Here is a 27,139-nt window from a genome sequence, read left to right as displayed (position 1 = left end):
AACTACTACTACAACAACAACAAAAACAAGCCTAGCTCTACTGCAGTTTAAGGAGGTTCAGGGCTAAAGAATGCAGAGGTAAAGAAGGAGAGCAAGATTTGTCTTATCCCCAAGGAAAGGATGGAGAAGAGCTGAATGGTAGTGGGGCAGGAAAGAAGGTGACCTGGGAAAAGAAGGGTATTCCCAGATGCAAGAAGGAGGAGGGAAGGACACAGAAGGTAGGGAGTGCTGCCTAGAAGTGGGGAGGGAGAGGGTAGTGTAGTTTTGCATGTTAGCTCTAGGTGTTGGAAGAGTTTGATTCTCCTTTGAAATAATTACTTGATGTATCAGAGTATTATGATTGTTCTTTCTTCCTAAAGCATAAGAAGCCTTCTCTTACTCTTCTCTGCACTAGGCAGGATCTCTTTCCTCAGTGAGGATACTTAGTTGTAGTGTTTTTTTGTTACCAGACATTTCAACACAGGGACTCTAGAAGCAGCATAAATAAGCCAGAGCCCACTTCAAGCCAAAGGATCTGAATTTAGGTCTTGCGTTTTGCAGGGGTAGGTGGGGGTGAGGGGGCCAGGTAGGGAGGGTCCCAGGGATTGAACTCAACAGCATTCAATCACTGAGCCACATCCCCAGTCCTATTTAATATTTTATTTAGATACAGGGTCTCACTGAATTGCTTAGCACCTCGCCATTGCTGAGGCTGGCTTTGAACTTGCGATCCTTCTGCTTCAGCCTCCAGAGCTGCTGGGATTACAGGGATGCACCACTGTGCCCAGCTAGGCTAGGTCTTGCCTTTTAACAAGATTTTTAAAAAAAATTTATTTATTTATTTATTTTTTGTGATGCTGGGGATTGAACCCAGGGTCTTGTGCGTGTGAGGGAAGCACTCTATCAACTGAGCTATATCCCTAGCCCTTAATAAGACTTTAAACCATTTTCTGGATAATTGTGGACAAATCAGAGACTTGGTTTCTTCTGTAAAATGGGGATGACAATATCTACTTTCCTGCTTATGGTTGCAAAGAGCAAATAGGATATGAATGTGTTAAAATGCTTTGAAAAGTTCAGTGCAAGGGCTTACTTGAAGTCAGCAGCATTTTTAGAGTCATCTTTGTGCTGGTGGAAGTGATGGAGTTAGGGTTGTACAACTGAGGGGCAGAGAGGGGGCCTTGTTTAATGGACTAATGCTGGCACATAAAACACTGAAGAGACCATCTGACAAATAGCCCTTTAATGCTTTCTTGCAGATGGCCTAAAGTTGCCAACATTTAATAAGAAAATTTGAATGCACTGAGCAATATCTCTTGAATATCCTATTTTCATTTATATGCATGATCACAAATTGTCTTTTGCATAGATCTTATCAACCTTATACCTTATTTTAATCTTTCAGATGAACGGGACAAAGTTCAGAAGAAAACATTTACAAAATGGATAAATCAGCATCTCATGAAGGTCAGTTTTTATTTCTTTCATATCTTGGAATTGTTTTGCATACTCCAGTTTATTGGGCAGTAATTGATTGTATAGGTTTGAAGCATAGCTTTTAAGTATCAACTTGAGAATTTAAATTCTAGAGCATTTCACATGCATTTCAGGGATCTGTAATTATTTGGTTTGTGGCTTATGGGTAATGATGGAAGTGGGAAGAAAAGTACCCACTGATTACAGTGCTTTCTGTGACATTAGTAAAACCTACTATTACTGGACTCAAAAAAAATCTCTTCAATTTAAGAAATCTGTAAATATTTATATGTTAAAGCACAAAAAAGCTGCATTTCTAGTAAGATTTTTTTTTTCTCTCTCTCAGGATTCAAGTTCTGGGATAAGATTTAAGTGGTTGGCAGAGAGTTAGATGAGAAAAGAATTGGATTGTAGAAGTACAGGTCTAGACTAGTTTTGCTTCTTGCACTTAGTAAACCCAGGCATTGGTCTTATGTCTCCATTTCTCTGCCTGTGAGGCAGTTAATAGTTGTGGTTCTTAAATGAAGATATGTTTGTATGCCATGGGTCACTTTGAGAATCTGATGTATAAACTCTGCAGAAAAATACACATGTGCACAAAATTTGCATACCATTTCATGGAGCTTTTGGACTCCACTAATGCCTTTCAGAATTCTCAGGTAAGAAATTCTTCACAATTAACTGTTGGTCAGTTTTTCCCTCCATTTTTTTATGGACAGCCACGAAATTGAAAATAGTATTTCTGTGTTGAAAGAATTTTCTCACAAAGAAACATTCTTTTAAACGTGATTGTATTCTTAGATAAGATTTGTAGGCTTGCTTATCTAAACTATCATGTAACATATGAGTGGTGCCAATAATGTAATAGGATCTAATCACCTTCTATAAGAGTGATTTTTATTTCAGGAGCATATCAGTATTACCTGAGAGACATGTCAGTTCCTGTCTCTTTCATCAGTCAACATAACCCATTTCTCAAATTCTGTTAGTGTCCCTCAGAGAGGGCATGTCACCTACTCCCCAGTTGAGAATCACTTCTGTAGGGAACTTCTGTTACTGCTGGGAGCTGAATCTTCTAGTGTGTTGACAAGAGATAAAAGGTTGAGACCCGCTTAGTGATGCTTTTGTGAAGAAATATATCATGAATTCTTATGAAGGATGGCAGCATTCACCTGCCGTCTCCCAAACCTTTGTCTCATTCTGCATGTACCATGCACTGGTGTAAAATGGACCCTTTTCCATGAGGTAGGACAGAGATGGAGCCTGTGCAGGGTAAAGTTTAGGGTGTGGGACTTTGGAGCTGAAACCTCTGACAGGATTTTCTTATCTCTAGGGTGGCTAGCTCTTTGAGGAAGATAGGCTTCTGTGGCTGCTGCTAGTCTAGTAGTCTTTGTATTTGTGGCTTGCTGGGGGCTGAACGTGTAGGTGGGGTATAGAGGATTGCCCTGCATCTTCTGCAGCATAGCTACTTGAGGTTTACAAGTTAGTAATCAAGTTGCAGTTGCTGACTGTGAACACCAGAGAGAAGTAAAAGTGCAAATATGGTCCATTATGGGTACTAGAGGTACTAGACAGATATATTTAGGGCCTACTGTGGACATACTATGGACCAGGCATATTGAACTGGCCATTCATCTTATGATAAGTTGGATGATTCAATTTAAGGAGACTGCCTTTGTTAAAAATATCAAAATACCAATTGAGTGGTTTAGAACAGAGGCCATATTACTAATTTTTAGGGCCCATCAATGTTCTTGGAAAAAATACTTACATTGTGTGTAATATACATCACATTCATTAAATCATTTACTCCTTCCAGCAACCCTCCAGGGTTAATTTAGTGGTTATCATACATAACCTGTAGAATCAGGTAGCAAGGGTTCAAATTTGGATTTACCTAGAATATATAACCTTTATATGTGTATTTATGATAAAAGGACAGATCTCAAATATTTAAGACTTAATTCTGCTGTAATACAGTAAGAATTGAAAAAAAAATTAGTATTTTAGATCCAATAGCCAATAGATAGATGCCAGTGTAACCTGCTGCCATAATCAAAGTAGTTTGTTTATTTCTTAAAGTCTGTTAGAGGTGAGAGTTTTAACTGTTGGCTAGAGGTATAGTTCTGTAGTTGAGCACCAGGTCAGTATGCATGATTCCTTGGATTCAATCCTAGCACCAAAAGCAAAATGAAGCAGATCAAATAAAAACAAAATTACCCTCTATCGAATTAATAAATGACTTTGGGGAGTGGAAAGCTAGACAGTGTAGTTTTTAAAAAAATTTTAATTTTTTTTAGATGCAGATGGACACAGTATACCTTTATTTTATTCATTTATTTTTATGTGGTGCTGAAGATTGAACCCAGTGCCTCACACATGAGAGATGAGTGCTTCATCACTGAGCTACAATCCCAGCCCTAGATTGGCTCCCATTCTTGTTCTGTTTTTACTATCAGCTCAAAGTAGACTTTTTTCCTAATCCTTAGAGTTTTACACTGAAAATTTTACACAGAACTCCAGAATGTCAGAACATAGTCTTTTAATCTTTTATTCTTTTATCTAGAAGTTGTTGCATTATTAATCCTAAAGAGAAGAGAAATAATTTAATATTTCCAAACATGGTAGGACACTGGGTGGTAAGTTTTTTTAATTTTTTAAATTAGTTAATCAGAGACAATTTAGTCATGATGTGATCTTTTCCATGATTGACCCGAGAGTTGTTGAGAAGAATGTTCTACTGAGTGAATAATCAGCCACATCTCACTAAAAGAAATCTTGATGCTGGGCATGGTGGTGCAGGCCTGTAATCCCAGCAGCCTGGGAGGCTGAGACAGAAGAATCCAGAGTTCAAAGCCAGCCTCAGCAACCCTGAGGCACTAAGCAACTCAGTGAGATTCTTGTTCGAAATAAAATACAAAATAGGGCTGGGGATGTGACTCAGTGGTCGAGTACTCCTGAGTTCAATCCCTGGTACCAAAAAGAAAAAAAAAAAAACACTTTTGTTTTAGGTGGCCATTGGCAATCATCCAATTAGTGGGAGATTAAAAAGTACGAATGTGAATTTTGGTTAAGAATCTTAATATTAGGAAAATATTTCTCTGTTGGTTTTCTTATATCTTCATGAGAAATACTTATTCAGGGACAACAGGGAAGGGAGGGTAAGTCCCATGTCTTTCTTACCCTGTCACATTCCTTTCAATTAGTGGAAAGTAGTTATTTGAAGAGTCTAATAAAAATAGAATCATGTTATATAAATGTTAAGGGAAAGTCTGGCTGTGAAAAATTAATTAATAAAAATGAAAGAGTTATTGATGAATAAAGAGAAGAAATTGGGAATAAAACCATTCAGATAAAATCCGAATATTTTTGTGTGTATTCTATATCTTGTCTGTTTATTTTATTTTTTTGATATTAAGAATTGAACCTAGGGGTGCTTTATCACTGACCTACATCCCCAGCCCTTGTCCTTTTTTTAAAAAAATTTGAGACAGTGTTGCTAAGTTTCTGAGGCTGGCCTTGAGCTTGCAAACCTCCTGTCTCAGCCTCCTGAGTCTCTTAGATTATAGGCATGTACCACTGCACTGGGCTTCCCTTGTCTTGTTTTAAATTTAGTCACAAGTAGACCTTATAGCATACTTTATTTTTTTAATATTTATTTTTTAGTTGTAGTTTGACACAATACCTTTATTTTATTTATTGATGTTACATGGTGCTGAGGATGGAACCCAGGGCCTTGTACGTGTTAGGCGAGCGTTATACTGCTGAGCCACAAACCCTAGCCCCTTACAGCATATTTTAAAGAAGAGGGGGGAAGGAGTTTAAAGAAGAAAGGTGAGAAGGGAAAGGGCAATTGAGAAGGTGAAAGGGGTGCTTTGTACAGGAGGGGTGCTTCCTCATAGCCCTGGAGTTGTACACTGGGATGGTCCCAGGGTCAGGAGACTGCTTGGCTTCATGTAATGCCAGGAGTACTGACTCAGGCTAGGGATGTATACTTCATCTTATAAATAATAGAGCAGTTTTGGGGGTGTGTTTTCTAGATTTTTATTTGATTTTATTAATTTTAATATTATTGCATTTAATATATTGCCTGGTCTTTTCATCCTCCTTGTGACTCCAAGGAGAACGGTTCTTAGTTGTTCTGCCTCTTTGGATGGTGAGATTCCCTTTACAGTACTTGGATCCCCAAAAGACCCTTATTTACTGGATTTTCCCACATTTTATAAATAGTATATTGTGCTGAGAGCAAATTATTGTTGAAAGGAAAATGTCTCCTACAAGTTTTTTCCCCCACTGTGTGGCAGGTAAGCCCAAGCACAGGGGAGGCAGCAAAAGCTGCTGATCCAGGAGCCTGACCTTCAAGGTCCAGCAAATGGGGCTGTGTCTAGGCTTTGAAGTTTGTGTAAACTTAACCTTCTTATGCCCTTGTCTGTCTGTATTGTGGTGGTAATGCTAGAGTAGCATGAGGATTTAAATGAAATGAACCATTAGCATAAAGCACAGGACTTGGCACATTGTTAAGCTCTCAGTAAGTGAGAGCTCATGGTATAGGAGAGTGATTGACAGGTGGCTCTAAATCAAATTGTAGAACGAATCTGAGTTGCTTTCAGTGTCCTTCTACCTCCCTCATCCATGTTCTTCTTTTCACCTTAAGTACTTTCCATTTTAGTTCACTCATTTTAGAAAATGCAGGAATTTGGGGTTTGGCATCTCTTGAGGAGGTAGAGTAGTCTGTGCGCTCCATGCCCTAGAGTCCTGCTGGGGCACTGACAGTTGCTTACTGGAGGTGATCCTGTTAGTGGTTCCCTTCTCTCTCTCTGCCTTCCCCTCCCAGACTTTAAGGGTTGATGTGTTCTTCAATCTTTTTTGCTTCCTCTGCTCTTCCACACCTTCCTCATACAAGGGGAGTTAGTGAAGACCTGTCATTCTGAAAGGTTGGCAGCTTCTGTCCTCCTACTTTGCAAGGCATCTTCCACATCATCCCCTTTGGTTCCCTCCTGTAACTGAGGGGAGGCTTGCCACTAGAAGTCAAGAAGTGAGCATCTCGGGGCTGGGATTGTGGCTTAGCGGTGGAGCGCTCCCCTAGCACAAGCCGGACCCAGGTTCGATTCTCAGCACCACATAAAAATAATGGCATTGTGTTGTGTCCATCTACAAAAAAGATATTCTCTCTCTCTCTCAAAGAAATACTAAAAAGAAAAAGAAGTGAGCATCTGAATGTGAGGGGAGCATTGTGTCCACTGTTGGATTTCCTTGAGCACTGTGATATGTTACAGATCTTCTGCACATTCCCCTGGGCCATGAGATTTTGTTTGCTTTTCTCTTCCTTACAGTTTCAACTATTTGTTTATTAATTCTTGTGACTTAGGAAGTTAGGATTTCTGCAGCTGTAAAATAGCACTTAGTGAGTGCCCAGGGATGATTCTGGCATAGTCAACTTGTAAGATTTTATATGGCTGAGAAAAGTAGCATAGCAGAGCTTTGAAATGATTTTTAAAGTTACTATTACATCTCTGTGTGTAAAGATTCTTTTTCCTTAAAATATTTGGTTAGGATTTTAAAAATATAACTTTTTCTCCAGAAAATAATCTAATATGGTGTTATTTTATATTTATCAGAGGTGAAAGTCCATTTGTTTAAAGAAAAGAGACTGGTTAGGTGAGACTTATATTTGTTGGTGAGCAGTTGTCTCTGGCTTTTTGCCAAATGTACTTAACTTAGTGTTCTGGTGTTTCACTTGTGTGAATGACTAAGCTTCCTTATAGTGATTGTTCTGGCAAGAATGTTTTTCTTTTGATTCATCATCCTTTGGAATACTTTTAAGAACAAAATCTAGTCAACATACTTAGATCTGCTTCTGTTATGTCTTTTCATACACTGAATAGACTGAATTATTTACCTTGTAAATCATGGTTTCTAGGCTAGCTATTTGTGGTGGGAATGTTTATATATTATTATTTAGCATAATTTAAATGTGTGAAAGTAGAAAATGAATGAGATGGTAACTATTACTTTAGTTAGCTAAATTTTACCTGGAGATCCAAGATCCAACATGGCAGCCGGCAAGGAAGCAGCACTTTCAGTATCTCCACATTAACCGGATCAGAAACACCCATTAAAACAGCTACATTCTACCTACTGAGGAACATCTAGCAAAATTCCGCTGAAAGGAGACCTGCCAGGAATTAGTAAGTTATATTAGAGGTGACAGTTGGCCCCAGACAAGTGAATCTTGGCCAGCCACGCGGGCGCAGAGGTCCAATCCCGCAGCCACCGCCCAACCGGCTCTGCAAGTGGCCCCCGGCGGCCCAGGACAGCGAGAAGGGTCCCCGCCTGGCCCGGCAGATGGCCCCGCCATCCCGGCTCTCCTGGCGGCCGCGCTCGCTCTGTGATAGGCCACCCCGCCCGCCCAGCGGCCACCCCGCCCGGCTCTTAGCCACGAGGCTGCTGCCTACCGGGTTCTACAAGCGGCCCCCGGCGGCCGGCGCTGCGAGAAGGGTCCCCGCCTGGCCTGGCAAATGGCCTGCGCCCTCCTGGCTCTGCTAACGGCCCCGCCCACCCGGCAAACGCCCCCCCCCGCCCTCCCGGCTCTGCTGGCGGCCCCGCCCCTGGCCAGCGCAGGCTCGGCTCTGCAGGCGGCCCCCGGCGGCCCGCGCAGCGAGAAGGGTCCCCGCCTGGCCCGGCAGACGGCCTGTGCCCGCCCGGCTCTGCAAACGGCCCCGCCCACCCGGCAAACGGGCCCCGCCCTCCAGGCTCTGTTGGCGGCCCCGCCCGCGGCCAGTGCTGGCCCCCAGCAGCCCTGCGCAGCAAGAAGGGTCTCCGCCCAGCAGACGGCCTGTGCCCTCCCGGCTCTGCTAACGGCCCCGCCCACCCGGCAAATGGCTCCCCCCCCCCCCACGACGTGAAGGAAATCTAACCAAGCCTTTATGAAATAGCGAACTGGGAACTAAAACCAGAGATTGTGTCAGACCAGAGACAAGCCAGTTCCACCCCTCCCTTCGGACACTCCAGCAAGGAGGCAGGGGCCCGCCATAGCAGAGAGGGGAAGTCACCAAAGTTCGGCCAAAGAGATTCCTTCCCAGCGGAATCTACTTTAGCAGGTGTGTGACTCCCACCCGCATCAGATACAAACAACCGGGAAACTTCAAAATCTCTCCGTGGGCGTGACCGTAAGGGCCAAAGGACTCTCGACCCCCAACTCCCAATACTGCCAGTGACGTGGGCGTGACTTTAGGGGCGGAGGGAAGCAGAGAAGACTCCCCACCCCCAACTCCCCCAACCGCCAACTGAGAGGGCGTGACGGTAGGGGCGGAGGGAAACAGAGGACACTCCAGACCCCCAACTCCTCCTACCGCCAGCGGAGTGGTCGTGATTGTAGGGGCTGAGGGAAGCAGAGGGGATCCTCGACCCCCAACTCCCATTACCACCAGTGGTGACACCAATGGTCTTAGCTGCCAGACTCCGAAGGTGTGCCCACCAAAGGGGTCCGGAAAAAGTAAACTATTGACTCCCAGAACACAGCTCCACAGCACTGGGGCTTAGATGAATGACAGAGAGAGTGCTCAGTCGTTAGGGAAATAGAGCACCCAGAGGGGCTGAAAGTGTAACCAAATCCTTGGAGAACCTCCTCCGGTGCACAGGACCTGGCTGGCTGGCAGGAGGAAGGGGAGGAGGGGCCGTAGAAGTGAAACGGCTCTGGACCAACAGGATTGAGAGACTCCCAGGAGCCGCCTTACAGGGATTGCTGTTGACACATTGAGGGCAAATCTCAGCCCGGAGGGCACAGCTTTGCCTACGGGAAGAGAAGAAAATGGATCTCTAAGACCTAATTTTATTTCTTATTTTATTTTATTTTTTCTCTCCCTTTTTCTCTCTTTCTCTCCCCTTCCAAGTTTTATTGTTCTTTCCATTCTCCTCTATGCTATCTAACTCCCCCTCCTTCTTTTCAAGAGCACCTTCCTTCCCCTTCCCCCCAACTTTCATCCCAAGCATTACGTCCTCCATTTCGTGTAACTGTCTAAATGCAAACAGGTGAATGTTTCGAGGCCATCTATAGTGCTCCTAATACCTAGCTACTACCAACACCCTGATCCAATTGACGGTTAGCATCCCCCTTCAGTAGAGCAATCTTCTAAAGTAGCCAAGACATACTAACCCTTATACCTTCATAGCACCTAACCTAAAGTCCTAAGAACAAAAAACAAATCACTATATGCATACAAAATCCGGAAGCCCTTTATAAATTGAATGAATCAGCTCTAAAGTACAATAAAGCCCAACATCTATAGGCATAATCTCCCACCACAAAGGAGAGACAACAGATATAAACAAAGCCAAAACAAATGTATAGGAGAAAGCAGTTACAAAGCAGTCAAACAGAGCTGGAAAGTAACGTGAACAACATGAAAAAACCAGGGAAAAAAAGGAGTACAGATAATGCAGGACAACTTAAATCTACAGGAGGACCTAGAAGCATCAGAAATATGGACAGGGAAAGAAATCAAGGCATACCTAACTCAGATGGAACGGAATTTTAGAGAAGACATGAGACAGCAAATCCAAGAATTGAAAGTATATTTTGAAAACCAACTAAACAAACAAATTCAAACTGCAAAGAACGAGCTTTACCAGGAGATAGAGATCTTAAAAAAAAAACCAAACAGTGATTTTAGAAATGCAAGAAACCATAAACCAGATTAAAAATGCTAACGAGAATATTACAAATAGACTAGATCAAGTAGAAGTCAGAACATCAGATAATGAAGACAAAGTTTATCAACTTGAAAAGAATATAGTCAATACTGAAAAGATGCTTAAATCTCACGAGCAATCTATCCAAGAGATATGGGATCTCATCAAAAAACCAAATTTGAGAGTCATTGGGATAGAAGAAGGCACAGAGATTCAAGCCAAAGGAATGGACAACCTATTGAATGAAATAATCCTAGAAAACTTCCCAGAGATGAAAGATGGAATGGATTGCCAAATCCTGGAAGCCTACAGGACCCCAAACATCCAAAACTGTAATAGGCCAACTCCAAGACATATAATTATGAAGATAGCCAACATACAGAACAAGGAGAGAACATTAAAAGCTACGAGGGAAAGGAGGCAGATTACATTCAGGGGTAAACCAATTAGGTTAACGGTTGATTTTTCATCACAGACTTTGAAAGCGAGAAGATCCTGGAACAATGTATTTCAAACGCTGAAAAATAATGGATTCCAACCAAGAATACTGTATCCAGCAAAATTAAGCTTCAGATTTGACAATGAAATTAAAATCTTTCATGATAAACAAAAGCTAAAAGATTTCGCAGCCAGAAAACCAGCACTGCAAAGCATTTTGGGCAAAATTCTACAAGAAGAGGAATGGAAAAACAGTGCCCAAAACCAACAGCGGGAGGTATCTCAGTAAAGGGGGAGGAAAACAACCAAAAAGTAAAAACTAGCCAAACTAAAATAAATAAATAAATAAACATGACTGGAAGTACAAATCATATTTCAATTGTAACCTTAAATGTTAATGGACTAAACTCACCAATAAAGAGACACAGGCTGGTAACCTGGATCAAAAAAACAAATCCAACAATATGCTGCCTTCAGGAGACTCATATGATAGGAAAAGACATACACAGGCTGAAGGTGAAAGGTTGGAAAAAAGCATACCACTCACATGGCCCTCGGAAGCAAGCAGGAGTGGCCATACTCATATCGAATAAAATCAACTTCAAACCTAAGTTAATCAAAAGGGATAAAGAAGGACACTATATCCTGTTAAAAGGAACTATTCACCAACAAGACATAACAATTATCAATTTATATGCACCAAATAATGGTGCAGCAACGTTCATAAAACAAACTCTCCTCAAGTTCAAGAGTCAAATTGACCACAACACAATAATTATGGGTGACTTCAACACACCGCTCTCGCCATTAGACAGATCCTCCAGACAAAAGCTGAATAAAGAAACTATAGAACTCAATGACACAATCAATAACCTAGACTTAACCGACATATATAGAATATATCAACCATCATCAAGTGGATACACGTTCGTCTCAGCAGCACATGGATCTTACTCAAAGATAGATCATATATTATGCCATAGGGCAACTCTTAGTAAATATAAAGGAGTGGAGATAATACCATGCACCATATCTGATCATAATGGAATGAAACTGGAAATCAATGAAAAAAGAAGGAAGGAAAAATCCTGCATCACATGGAAAATAAACAATATGTTACTGAATGATCAATGGGTTACAGAAGACATAAAGGAGGAAATCAAAAAATTCTTAGAGATAAACGACAATTCAGACACAACATACCGGAATCTATGGGACACAATGAAAGCAGTTTTAAGAGGGAAATTCATTTCCTGGAGTTCATTCCTCTAAAAAAGAAAAAACCAACAAATAAACGAACTCACACTACATCTCAAAACCCTAGAAAAGGAAGAGCAAAACAACAGCAAATATAGCAGAAGACAAGAAATAATTAAAATCAGAGCGGAAATCAACGAAATTGAAACAAAAAAAACCATTGAAAAAATTGATAAAACTAAAAGTTGGTTCTTTGAAAAAATAAATAAGATCGACAGACCCTTAGCCATGCTAACGAAGAGAAGAAGAGAGAAAACTCAAATCACTAACATACGGGATGAAAAAGGCAATATCACAACAGACACTACAGAAATACAGAAGATAATTAGAAAGTATTTTGAAACCCTATATTCTAATAAAATAGAAGACAGTGAAGACATCGATAAATTTCTTAAGTCATATGAGCTGCCCAGATTGAGTCAGGAAGACACACACAATTTAAACAGACCAATAACAAAGGAAGAAATAGAAGAAGCCATCAAAAGACTACCAACCAAAAAAAACCCTGGACCAGATGGGTATACAGCGGAGTTTTACAAAACCTTCAAAGAAGAATTAATACCAATACTTTTCAAGCTATTTCAAGAAATAGAAAAAGAAGGAGCTCTTCCAAATTCATTCTATGAGGCCAACATCACCCTGATCCCGAAACCAGACAAAGACACTTCAAAGAAAGAAAACTACAGACCAATATCTCTAATGAACATAGATGCAAAAATTCTCAATAAAATCCTGGCGAATCGAATACAAAAGCATATCAAAAAAATTGTGCACCATGATCAAGTAGGATTCATCCCTGGGATGCAAGGTTGGTTCAATATACGGAAATCAATAAATATTATTCACCATATCAATAGACTTAAAGATAAGAACCATATGATCGTCTCGATAGATGCAGAAAAAGCATTCGACAAAGTACAGCATCCTTGTATGTTCAAAACACTAGAAAAACTGGGGATAACAGGAACTTACCTCAACATTGTAAAAGCTATATATGCTAAGCCTCAGGCTAGCATCATTCTAAATGGAGAAAAACTGAAGGCATTCCCACTAAAATCTGGAACAAGACAGGGATGCCCTCTCTCACCACTTCTATTTAATTTAGTCCTTGAAATACTAGCCAGAGCAATTAGACAGACAAAAGAAATTAAAGGCATAAAAATAGGAAAAGAAGAACTTAAAATATCACTATTTGCGGACGATATGATCCTATACTTAGAAGACCCAAAAGGGTCTACAAAGAAACTACTAGAACTAATAAATGAATTCAGCAAAGTGGCAGGATATAAAATCAACACACATAAATCAAAGGCATTCCTGTATATCAGTAACAAAACTTCTGAAATGGAAATGAGGAAAACCACCCCATTCACAATATCCTCAAAAAAAATAAAATACTTGGGAATCAACCTAACAAAAGAGGTGAAAGATTTATACAATGAAAACTATAGAACCCTAAAGAGAGAGATAGAAGAAGATCTTAGAAGTTTGAAAAATGTACCCTGTTCATGGATAGGCAGAACCAACATTATCAAAATGGCAATATTACCCAAAGTTCTCTACAGCTTCAACGCAATGCCAATCAAAATCCCAACGGCATTTCTGGTAGAACTAGATAAAGCTATCATGAAATTCATATGGAAAAACAAAAGACCCAGAATAGCAAAAGCAATTCTAAGCAGGAAGTGTGAATCGGGAGGTATAGCGATACCAGATTTCAAACTGTACTACAGAGCAATAGTAACAAAAACAGCATGGTACTGGTACCAAAACAGGCGGGTGGACCAATGGTACAGAATAGAGGACACAGAGACCAATCCACAAAATTACAACTTTCTTATATTTGATAAAGGCGCTAAAAGCATGCAATGGAGAAAGGATAGCATCTTCAACAAATGGTGCTGGGAAAACTGGAAATCCATATGCAACAAAATGAAGCTGAACCCCTTTCTCTCGCCATGCACAAAAGTTAATTCAAAATGGATCAAGGAGCTAGATATCAAATCAGAGACTCTGCACCTGATAGAAGAAAAAGTTGGCTCCGATCTACACATTGTGGGGTCGGGCTCCAAATTCCTTAATAGGACGCCCATAGCACAAAAGTTAATAACTAGAATCAACAAATGGGACTTACTCAAACTAAAAAGTTTTTTCTCAGCAAGAGAAACAATAAGAGAGGTAAATAGGGAACCTATATCCTGGGAACAAATCTTTACTCCTCACGCTTCAGATAGAGCCCTAATATCCAGAATATACAAAGAACTCAAAAAATTAAACAACAAGATAACAAACAACCCTATCAACAAATGGGCCAAGGACCTGAACAGACACTTCTCAGAGGAGGACATACAGTGTATCAATAAGTACATGAAAAAATGCTCACCATCTCTAGCAGTCAGAGAAATTCAAATCAAAACCACCCTAAGATACCATCTCACTCCAGTAAGATTGGCAGCCATTATGAAGTCAAGCAACAATAAGTGCTGGCGAGGATGTGGGGAAAAGGGTACACTTGTACATTGCTGGTGGAACTGCAAACTGGTGCGGCCAATATGGAAAGCAGTATGGAGGTTCCTAGGAAAGCTGGGAATGGAACCACCATTTGACCCAGCTATTGCCCTTCTCGGTCTATTCCCTGAGGACCTTAAAAGAGCATACTATAGGGATACTGCCACATCAATGATCATGGCAGCACAATTCACAATAAGTAGACTTTGGAATCAACCCAGATGCCCTTCAATAGATGAATGGATTAAAAAACTGTGGCATTTATACACAATGGAGTATTACGCAGCACTAAAAAATGACAAAATCATGGAATTTGCAGGGAAATGGATGGCATTAGAGCAGATTATGCTAAGTGAAGCTAGCCAATCCTTAAAAAACAAATGCCAAATGTCTTCTTTGATATAAAGAGAGCAACTAAGATCAGAACAGGGAAGAAGAGCATGAGGAAAAGATTAACATTAAACAGAGACGAGTGGGGGGAGAGAAAGGGAGAGAGAAGGGAAACTATGGAAATGGAAGGAGACCCTCATTATTACACAAAATTACATATAAGAGTTTGTGAGGGGAAAGGGGAAAAAAAAACAAGGGAGAGAATTAAACAACAGCAGATGGGGTAGAGAGGGAAGATGAGAGGGAAGGGGTGGGGGGATAGTAGGGGATAGGAAAGGTAGCAGAATACAACAGTCATTAATATGGTATTATGTAAAAATGTGGATGTGTAACCGATGTGATTCTGCAGCTTGTATTTGGGGTAAAAAATGGGAGTTCATAACCCACTTGAATCAAATGTATGGAAGATGATATGTCATGAGCTTTGTAATGTTTTGAACAACCAATTAAAAAAAAAAAGAAAAAAAAATTTTACCTGGAAAATTGTTCCAAAATACAAAATGGCTGATATTATTTTATTATTTACAGCATTTATTTATACCCATTCTGCTTGAGGCACTATAGCTGTATCTTTAGAAACCTGAGAGTCTCGTATGACTGCTTGTTATTACTGATCACATGCATTTCTGTCTTACTGTCTAGAAATTCGTAGGAGAAATGACACCTAAAATTTTTGAGTATTTATGTATTAGCACTTGTCTTTGGTGTGGGGGGGGTGGGTCATGAAAGAAGGAAGCACTTTATTTTCGGAAGCACTTTGACAGTTACCATGGTTTATAAGTTTCCTTTTAAGTGTTTACTTGGAATCAGAATTAGGATTTGAGCCATGACTGAGAGGCTGTGTTTAAGAGGAATAATTTAAGGTGATGAATGATTTTTAGGAGAACATTGGAATCTGGAGAAATCCATGTGATGTGATTTTCTTGCATAGGATTCATCCAGCTGGCAACTTAAAATGGAAACATATTCCACAGCACCTATCTGCTGCATTGTAAAGTTATTCCATAAATTGGAATTTTTTCTAAACATTTTCTTCTTTTTTCTAAACTTTTATATATTGATACATAAATTTATTTGGAGAGAAGGAGGCCTTGGATTCCAATGTTGGACCACACCTGTTTGTTAGTAACCTTCTTGGTTTTTACATGGTAGACACCCAACTGACTATCACATTTTTATCTCTGTTCCATTATGTCTTTGGAAAACTTAGTTGACCTATGGCACGGATTTCCTTCGCTCACATGGCAAAGTCATCGACTTCATGGCTCCATTCAATAAATCATACTATTCTTTCTTTTCTTTTTTAAAATTTTTAATTGATTTTTAAAAAATAAATGACAGTGGAATGCATTATAATTTTTATTACACATATACAGCACAATTTTTCGTATGGTGGCTGCAAGGAAATGTAAACCCCCAAGCTGAGAACACAGTAATTTCTTTTAGAGAACAGAGGTGTGTGTGTGTATGTGTGTATGTGTATATGCGTGCACACACATGTTGGGTTTCTGTTCTCGCGACTAAATGGCTCAGGGGTCACTCCAGGTAAACTAGGCTAACTGGGCTGCACAAAATAATCACACAAGAGACACAAATATCTTTTTCTTTGAGTGGCTGTGACGGCTCCTCTGACCTTAAGGGTCTGCAGGAAGAGAGAGAGCACATGCTGACCCCTTTTACTGAGGAGAAGCTATTTAAATGAGGCAAGGGGTCAGGTTTCAGGGGGCTGAGTCTATCTTCATGATATCCACTGTCAGCAGGTTGACTGATATCTAGGTAGGCCACACCCAAGGGCACAGTAAGAGAAGGAGACACACACAAGGCACTTCAATGGAACATTCTATCCTAAATAGGGCAAGGGGTTATATTACAAAGTAACAGGTGAGCATAGCTCCACCCATGGGGCTGTAGGAAGACAAAGCCCGGGCACAAAGACACAGTCACTTGAACCCTAGAAGAGCGGGGCAGTCTAGCACCATGGGTGTCTGACGCCACATTGCCCAGCAGGGGAGTTAACTTAGTCATATGCTAGGTTGGTCACACATACACATACACACACACAGACACACACACACACACAGGTGGGTGAGTGGGTGGGGGACAATGATGGGAAAGTAACCCTTTGCTCTGTGTTCTTGATCATTGCATAGTTATTGAATAATTAATGGCCACAGATGGTACAGGGGACTTTTTGGATGATTGACTTGATGAAGATTTAATGAAAATACTGCTTATTAAATTATAATGCAGTGTTTCTGCTCTTAAAGTCTACAATATATTGTTTTCAGATCTGAGATTTATACTAGTGGTTCCTAAACTTAAATGAATTATATTTACAGGGAGGGCTTGTTAAAATAGACAGGCCCACCTCAGGAGCTTCTGATTCACTAGATCTGGGATGGGGCCTGAAAAATTGGCATTTCTAACAAGTTACAGAAATTTTTGTTTCTAACAAAATGCTGATGCTGCTGACCTGGGCATTTCTTTGAGAACCTCTGTCATAGGTAAATGGATCAATATGTAAATAGCCATCAGTTTCATTTGGCAGATCCAATAAGTATTTTAATATGATTTACAAAATAATAAAAGCTGTCTTTTATTGAACCCCAACTGTATGCTAGGTATTTTACCATATTATTATCAATATTAATAGTAAAGGCTGCTAATGTTACTGGAGTGCTAACCACATCCCAGGATCTGCCACTTTTATGGCAGTGTGTTTATTTCTTACAACATTCCTAATGGACAGGTTCTGGCAGTTATTATCCCTGTGTTACAGATGACAAAACTGATGCACAGATATATTCCATAATTTCCAAGTTCATACAGGTGGGAATTCTTATGGAAAACAAGGCTAAGAGAGAATATATTATATCTGCTAGGTTGGACAGAAGTTTAAGGAGAAAGTGAAGGTTGTACTCCAGTCTGTCTGACTCCAGGTCCTTTGTTCTCTCAACTGTGCTGTATTATTAAGGATAAAATTGGAATTGACTGATTAAAGCTTATGGGGAGCAGCTGAACTTGACATTTAGACATTGTTTCCCTTACTAATAGGACTTGTTATTTACTTTATTTCTGTTGTGTTTTAAGAGATAACAGTGCATGTAGTTGAGGAAGGTTAATTTTTTTTTTTAAATATCTGGTTACAGGCCTGGGTTATGGCTCAGTAGCAAAGCGCTTGCCTCGCACATGTGAGGCACTAGTTTTGATCCTCAGCAGCACATAAAAATAACAAAGAGATTGTGCCCATGTATAACTAAAAAAATACTAAAAAAAGAAATATATGGTTAGAAGCCTCAAGTATAGAATCTAGGAACAAATCTTACAAATCAGGTTTTTACAAATGTGAAAGAATAGTTGATATTTTCAGAACTGTAAGAGATACATGGAAGAGTATGAAATGGTTTTGTGTAGATAAATACTAGACCAGGATTGAGAATCTCTTAATCTTTTCATCATGAAAAATGATGATTGAGTAGAATGATGATTTTCATCAGGAGGAATAATAATAGAATCCTCCTCATTAAAAAAAAAATCCAGAATAACCCTATGCTTAACATTCAACAGGGCCATATTGAATTTCTGGTATCATCAGGGCTGTTTTTGAAATACACTTCTCTGTTTTCATTTAGCTTGCCATTTTGTTAGAGATATTAAATATATATGTATGAAATAATTAATCAGGCAGGTTAAAGTGCCAGAATGAAGGGCCAAACAGTAAGGTTTTAAGAGGTCAAAGCCAGATACATGGATGGGTTGGCTCTCAGTAGGAGGTGGGAGCTGTGTCAGAGCACAGAACTTGACTTAAAGTGGAGCAGAGGAGAGGGTGGGTGGGGAAGCACAGTGAGTCTAAAGTCCTGGGCTGCCAGGGCTTGCTGGAAGGAGATCAGATAGGGTAGAAAAAGGTTAAGCCAGATGTGGACTGGTGGCACATGGCTATAATCCCAGAGGCTCCAAGGCTGAGACAGGAGAATCACGATTTCAAAGCCAGCCTCAGCAACGGTAAGGTGCTAAGCAACTCAGTGAGACTTTGTCTCTAAATAGAATACATCTCTAAATAAAATATAAAATAGGGCTAGAGATGTGGCTTAGTGGTTAAATGCCCTTGAGTTCAATCCCTTGCACACCCCCTGACCCCAAATAAAAAAGGTCGAGCCAGAAAATAAGTAGTGGTGATCAGCTAGTGAAGGATGCTGTTAGAAGTTTTTGAGGACAAGAGTGACATTTTAGAATCCTAAAATGGGCACTAAGGGACTGTGCCTGTGAATTCATGACTGTGTGTTCACATAACAGGAACTCAGTAAGTGTTTACTGAACGTGTGAACCTTCTGGGGAGGTGACTGCTGGCTTAGCCCAGGGAACTCTTTGCTCTGTAGCAGATACTTGGATAAAGTCAGAGAAGACATACTTGCTTATCACATCTACAGATGAGGAGAATACTTAGTGTAATTTTACACTGAAAAAATGTTATGTTCTGCTCAATAATTGAAATATCTATCTGTAAAGGATACAGGAATTCTGATGTATCAATAATTGATGCAAGTAAGACCTGGGGCTTCGCTGACTTCAGGTTTACCCCCGTAGTGCATCTGAGTGCCATCTTAGGTTATCTTGAGTGTTTGTAGCTCTTTTGTACTGTTCCCTTGTTGGGTCACATCCTAAGAGTTTTGCTCAGTTCTCAACAGTGCATCCTAAGGGGGAGTGTCTAGAAGGAGATATCCATGATGATGAGGATCTGGATACCAACTTGGAGGAAGAATGATGGAAACAAGTGGGGCAATGGCCTTGAGAAAAGAAGATAAGAGGGAAATGCAATGGGTGTTTTCAGATATAGACAGGGCAGTTATTTAAGAATGATCATGGTTCTGGGTTTATTTAATATACAAGAAGATTACTGAATAATTTCAGGGTTGAAGATTTAAGTTTAATAATAAGAAGTCTCATGGCATCCTCAGTGTCCAATAATCAGCACTTAGTAGATATCTAAGGATATCTTATTAGTTTCCTATGACTGCTGTGACATATTATACACACTTGGTGATTTACAACCAGGACATTTATTTTCCTTCTGTTCTGGGGGCCAGAATTCTGAATTCAGTTCCCCTGGGCTGAAATCAGGTCTCAGCAAGGCCGGGCTCCCTACAAAGTCTCTAGGGCCAACTGTGCCTCACTTCTTGTGACTTCTGGTGGCTGCCAGCATTCCTCAGTTCTTGACCACATCATCCTAGTCTCTGCCTCTGTGGTTCCATTGCCCCTTCTTGTTCTGTGTGTGTCACATTTCCCTTAGCTCTATTTTATAAGGATGCTTTTGATTGGATTTAGGGCTCTCACTAGGATAATCCAGGATAATCTCTCCATCACAAAATCCTTAAATTAATCGTATCTGCAGAAACCCTTTACAAATTAGAAATTCATAGTTCCCACAGATTAGGACCTGATATCTTTGTGACCACCATTCAGCCTCCTACATGTATGAACAGTTACAGCTGCCTGATATGAAGTCCTTGCCAGTAGATTCTTGGGATACAGCACTCCCTAGCATCGCCAAATTCCCATGAATATGGAAATTTAGTTATAATCTATTAAAGATGGAGTAAAAATAATTAGTGCATTGGTAGGAGAGTGAGCTAGGTGATGTGTAAGATACTTTCTGAGACCAAGATTACAACATCAAATGACTCAGGTTGGAGATGTAGCTCAGGTTGGGGATGTAGCTTAGTGGTAGAGCACTTGCCCAGCACACACAAGCTCCTGTATTCAATCCCTAGCACTGCCCCCCCCCCAAAAAAAAAAGTCAAATGATTTTTTTCAGATGACAAGATATATGAAATACTAATTAGTAGGGATAGACCAGAAATTGTCTTTTATATTTATTTATTTTTAATTTATTTATTTATTCTAATTTGTTATACGTGACAGAAGAATACATTTGCATTTATAGTACACATATAGAACACAATTTTTCATGTCTTTGGTTGTACACAAAGTAGAGTCACACCATTCGTGTCTTCATACATGTACTTAGGGTAATGGTGTCCATCTATCTTTTGTATTTAAAACTGTTTTGAGATAATTTCAAGTTTTAATTTTACAAAAATAAAAACAGCATAATTAACACTGATATACTCTTATCCAGATTGCACTGCTGTTAATGTTTTACCTTATTAGCATTTCCCTCATACTCTGTGTGTTTGTGTATACTCATGTGCCTTTTTATTTTATTTTTTAAAAATCTGAACTAATGGGGTAATTATACACACCATGGCCCTATCTCTAAGTGCTTCACTATTTATTTTCTAAGAGTAGGGATATTCTCTTTTTTAAGCACAAATCTATCAACTTCATAAATTTATATTGGTATAACACTTTAATATCCATATTCCAATTTTGTTAGTTATCCTTCTAGCATTCCCCGACCCCCAGGACAGGATCCAGTTCAGGGGCAGGTTTTGTGTTTAGTTGTCATTTCTTTTTAACCTGCATTAGTTAGGAACAGATTTATAGCCTCTCTGCAGACTTTTATGACATCAACATTTTTTAAGCATGCAGACAAGGGCTTTATATGAAATGAAAGTTGAATTAATAGCAGTATATATTTTGAACTTAAAGTTATTTGATGACAAGAAGTAACTTTTTTCTTTTTACGTATGCAGGCCATTTAAGTAAGCAGTTACAAATGATTTAGTGTTTATTGATAAAATTGTGAACTCTTTTCTCAAGTAAAGATCATGAAAATTTTATAACATAATTTTATCAAGTAACTTTAGTTCCATCTTGTGGGCAATTATATTTTTTCTTCTTGACTTCCTACTCATTATTATTATAACTACCACCATTCTTTCTACCATTTATTGAGTACTTGTTCTGGGCCAGATGCTAGACTGGGTATATTATGTAGTATACACATTGTCTAATTTAATCCTCACTTTACTAGTGAGGAAACTGAGGCTCAAGGAAGATAAATTATGTGTTCAACATGAAGTCACTAGAATGTGGCACATTTGAGTTTTACCCCAGGTTCTTCTAGCTTTATAGAAAAACTTCATCATATCAACACATTATGCCATAATCAAAAGATACAGATTGTTGGATGATCAGAAGAAACAGAGGCAGAGGAGTGGAACAAAGAAGCAATAATCTGGGACACATCACTTCTTTACTTATTGTCAGTGTCTCTCAGCATTTCCTCACATTTTACATCTTTGCTAGTTTGCTTTGGCCTCTTAATATGGACATACATTTCTATTTGCGTTCTCCTTTAATCAGTTTGCTTTGCAAGACTTCATAGATATAGATAAAAGTATGCAAAGAAGCCAAACAGCATTCCTGAAGATCATTGTTTTAGCTGGACAAAGTAACATCTAAGACCTTTTCAAAGAAAAAATTATACTTCCATTGGTGTATAATATTCAAGATCATGCTTTTCATGCCTGTACATCAGAAGTGTGTGCATTCTGTAGAAGGCAAATTAAAGCTGAAGATTTGGTTTGGTATCTATACTAGGCTAAGCTACACGAGGACAGGGGTATGTCTGTCTCATTGAACCATGCAGCATAGTGTCTGATACACTGTGTTTTTCCTTAGACCATGCTAAAACATTTGTTGTTTAATGAATCAGTGTGGAACAAATTAAACTTTTATCCCCATTACTTTGATAGGGGAAATAAAAGGGTTGCTTTAAGGAGTGAGAAAAAGGTAGTTTGCAGGAAGAAACATTTATGGTAAGTTCCTTCTTTTGAAGCTGAAAAGACCTATTTCAATTTAGATATAGAAGCTCCCAAGTCAGATACTTAGGATTGACTTCCGACTCTTCATGTTCTTGCCACTGAATTAGTTTCTCCATTTGTGGCTAGGTAGGAGTAGTTTTACTCATGCATAGATGTGATTAATTTATGTGTCAGAGAATACTAATGCGCTTTGGTGTACTTATTCATGTTATTTTCATTAGTTTAGAATTTAGAAAAATATTGGCTAGATTATTTTCACCTGGAAATTCTCTAATAATAAATTGATAAAATTGATAGATTCTCTGCAGCCTTATTAAAGAGATGTTAGACCTTCAAAGAAATCTAACTATTTTTTTCCCATAGAATTTAATAGAAACCCTGTTTCCAAGCCCTAATCAGAGTGTTATACCACAAACATAAGGGAGAGTTCAGTTTTAAAGGGGACAGACCTAGGAAGACAAGTAGCAAAGGAGTCAGAGGCCAGAATCAGAGAAGCATGGGACACCCTGGGCTCCAGGGAGGGAGCTTAATGATAAAAGTGGTCCAGGTATCAGAGGCGACAGTGTGTCACCATGGAAGTGGCTAGGTGTTTGGAAACTGATAGTCATTTAATCTTAATATAACAAAAAAATTTTGTATTGCAAGGAAAGAAAAGAGGGTTGACTTCAAAGGGAAGCTTTTGAAGCTGAGAAAATTATTGCTTTCTTCTAAAAATGCTGAAATTCCTGCCTTGTGGCACTTTGATGTTGATGCACAGTGTTAACATATTCTGATACTGATATTTGCTTGAAGAATTTTTTTAATCAAAATTGTTCAAACACTTTTTAAAAAAATTATTATTATTTATTTATTTTTATGTGGTGCTGAGGATTGAACCCAGGGCCTTGCACATGCTAGGCAAGCGCTCTACCACTGAGCCACAACCCCAGCCCTGTTCAAATACTTATGTGTTTTAAAAAAATTCATGGAAATCTACTACTAGATTTCACATAAAATTTAAGGAGATCATGGTATTTTGTTATATGGTATTCATATAAATATGAATGGGGACTTTCATAAATCATTTTTAGAGGCTTGAGATTTGAGATTGCATTTCTTTAGATGAATGAAATGTTCTAATATTGGGCTCATCATCAGGCTAACCCAGTCAATCTTATTTAATGCATATTCTATTTTACAAATGTTAAGAGGTTTTGTTTCAGAATCTAGGGTGTCATACACTGAGGAAAAAAAAAAAGAGAGGTTCTCTCCCTTCATCCCTAAACAAATTTAAATTTCAGACTTTCCTACAATTTCCATTCCTTGGACTCACTCTCTTGTCTGCAGGGGTTGAGTGCATGTGCATGTACTCCTGAGGTGCCTTCTTTTCAGAGTTTTCATGATGGACTCCCAGTCTTGGGGTTGGTAGGAAGGACAGAGGGAGGCCTAATTCAGCCATCACAGTCTTGTGAATGGTAGGGAAATCAACCTCTGGTGGAATTTCAGACAGCTTCAAGAAGAAGAGTTAGGTGGTTCAGTGATTTTTGAGAAACATCTGAAATCACCAGTGACTTGTAAAGTCAGTATCAACTCTTTGAAAGTGGTCATGACTTAATCTAGTATCATGCATCAGTTTACAAAAGAAAGTCTCAAACTTAAGAAGTACAGCTATCTCAGAAAGTCCTTCCTAGACTGTTTTTCTGGTGGAGTAACCTTGAGCCTTTCTGAATCTTAGTTTTCTCATCTATCAAAGAGAGATAAAAATACTGAATAGAGCAAAATAGATAAGGCTTTGAATACAGTGCTTGTTATATGACGAAAATGTATATGTATAAAATGGGCTGATATTTACATTTTAAACTATAGAAATTAAAAGTCATCTAAAAGCTTCAGATTTGTCCTCTCACCTTCTAAAACAGAGGGCTTTGTGGTCCTGACTCTCGAATTATTATGGATTTGAGTCATATTGTTGCTTGTATATTGAAGAAACTGTCCATATGTGCAGCTTTAGTGGTTTTATAATAATATTACGATAATGAATGCCAGTTAAATGGTGAACTCTAAATAAGGCAAGTGTTTTTCATGGTCTGGCCAAGGCCTTTGGTGACACCTTTCTTCTCTCTCTTGGGTATGACAGCTTTAGGTGAGATTCTGTGAGCGCAAGGAGCCTACTGTGTGGATTATTTGTGAGCCCTTGTATTGCTGGTTGAATTTAGCCTGTGTTGGATAATTCACATAGCAACAGCCCAGCAGAGCCAAGGCCACATAGGGCACTTCACTCTCCTGCTGAGCAGAGAATCTGGCACTTAGGTTTTCTGTAAGAGCCTTCTCAGCCTTCCAGTATTTTAAGTACTGCCCCCCCTCCAAAAAAAAAAAAAAAAAAAAAAACAAAAACACACACACACAACAAAACCAAACAAACTCATATGCTAGGTATTGAATTCTTGAAGAATAGTGGAAAAATTCTATTTAGGTTTAGAACAGTTATGCCAGGATGGGGCATAGATATCCTTACATGTTCTGAAAGTAGAAATGCCTCTCATCTTCTCATCTGTTGTCAGAGTTAATGAGTTTTTAGTATTGTCCTTTCTTATATCACAATTTGTTATTGTTCCCAAATATTTTAATTTATAACTTCTCTGTTATAAGTTCTCACACAAACTTATAGAACTTAAGAAATGATAGTTGCCCTCACTTTGATTTTACTGTGCATGGTATAGCAATATTTTAATGTTTCTTCCGGGTTGACATTTCAGACTTCTCTGTTATAAATTTATTTAGCTTCTGGTTAATACTTTCTTGTTCAACTTGAAAATTCATTTTTTTTTCCCCAGGGTTGACAAGATCAAATAAACACATACTTTTTTTTTTTTTTTTAATAATAGAGGGACAGCATTTTTCAAATCAGGTTCCCAGGGAACACTAGTGATTTGAGATGCCCCAAGGAGAAATAAGGAGGTTTCCATCCCCCAAAGGATTTAGAAAGTAACATTTCCTGGTTGAATAGATTTATGGCACACATTAACATATTAAAGACTGAAAAATTCTGTGATAAAGAAACCTGTTTAATCCAGGTGATTAATCCAGGACTCTTTGATTACTTTTGTCAAAGAATGTTTATCATCACTTTGGGAAACCCTGCAGGAGAGTTGTAAAGTGATCACTTTTAAGCAAATGTAATGAATTTTGTCTTAACTTGAATTACATGCAGATTTGAATGGGATTTAGTTGTTTTGCTGGTCACTGTAGGCATGTTTTGTCACAGCTCTTCTTATGGGCCATTAATTTTCTAATTTATGGACAACTCACTTTTTGGTTCACTTGAATTGTAACTGAGTTTTTTTTGCAATGTCTACAGTTTGCCTTTTGTAACTTCCACCCACTATCTTGGGCCAGCCCATTAGTATGATTTAAGATATAAATATCAACTCATAAATATCTGAAGAAACTATTTTGTGGGTCTATCCCAACTCCAATTACGCTGCTTTTTTAAAAACATTTTTCCCCACCTTTTTTCAACCAGTTTTATTTCCTTTATTTTGTTTTAATATAAAAAGATTTTTATATCATGTTTTCATTTTTCTAATATCTTCTCATTCAATTTTTTTCATTTGTTTGAAATTACTAAGACTGTTGAGTTGAAGACGGAAAATGAGTTGAAGGAAAGTCTATCATGCAATAACAGACTCGGGCAAAAGTCATCCACGTCGTCATCTCAGCAATATTTATATTATCTACCTTTAACCTCCTTACCTTCGTACACATTGAACTATTTATCTGTTTACCTACCTTCATACTTTTTCTTCCCCCTACATTGGAGGATACTTCCTTTAGTTTTAACTACTTCAGTTTTTTTTTTTTTTTTTTTACAATTACTTTTATTAACAGGAAGGAATAAGACAATGTTATTTTGTAAGGCCTTTTCATTCCTAGTTGGCCATAACAAGGGAAGGCAATTGGATAATTCATCTCCTTTAAAGGAATTAAGGACTGATAATAATTAATGGGTTACATGTCATAAAGATATTTTTGTTTTAATCAAGGACTCTTGAGTGGTCTGCAAACTGTGACCAAACCCAGCCACAGCCTACTTTTTTTGTATAGTCCTTGAATGAGGAATAGTGTTTGTGTTTTTAAATAATTGAAAACAAATCAAAACAAGAAAAATATTTGTGACATATGAAGATTATATTAAATCTAAAGTAGTATTCATAAACAAAATTGCGTTGAACTCTATCCACTCATTCATTTATATATTGTCATAGCATACAGATCCCAAAGCCAAAAACATTTCTTATCTGACCTTTTGTAGAAAAAATTTACTGACCTCTCTTCTGTTTGATTTTGCAGTACTGGAAATCTAACCCAGGAATTTCCACATGCTCTTAGGGCAAGATTTTGTATCATTTAGAGTAAAGTTTGGTGTATACTTATTGTAAGGAAGGATGGCCTTTGTGTTTCCACTGAATTCATTTATGAAGGTGGTTTTCCTTTCCTGTATGAAGAGGCCAGCCATGGTTCTATGAATGTAATTTTATACCATAGTTGCATTTCAGAATGAATTTCCCTCTGACTTAAAGAAATGCTATTTGAAAAGTCAAGTTCACTATATTGCTTTAGGGCCAACTTTTATTTCTGTGATAATCCTCCTTGAGTCAAGATCTAGTCATGAGTGAAGTGCTCATTGCACACGC

At 38.7% G+C, this 27,139-nt stretch overlaps 1 protein-coding gene across 20 annotated transcripts in view; it reads left to right on the top strand.

Moving 5' to 3' along the window:
- Dst (dystonin) overlaps nucleotides 1-27,139 on the top strand; it is a 451,671-nt gene that overhangs the window by 190,277 nt on the left and 234,255 nt on the right. For all 20 annotated transcript variants that reach the window (XM_058575217.1, XM_046432573.2, XM_058575215.1 and 17 more), the window contains one exon: nucleotides 1,385-1,446. In XM_058575217.1, the coding sequence (XP_058431200.1) occupies nucleotides 1,385-1,446 (62 nt within the window). The remainder of the gene's footprint in view (nucleotides 1-1,384; nucleotides 1,447-27,139) is intronic.

Source organism: Marmota monax, unplaced genomic scaffold (assembly GCF_021218885.2).
Source record: "Marmota monax isolate L192 unplaced genomic scaffold, Marmota_monax_Labrador192_F-V1.1 WCK01_AAM20220418_F8-fsc00116, whole genome shotgun sequence".
Taxonomy (NCBI): Eukaryota; Metazoa; Chordata; class Mammalia; order Rodentia; family Sciuridae; genus Marmota; species Marmota monax.
This window is presented reverse-complemented; position numbering and strand designations above follow the sequence as displayed.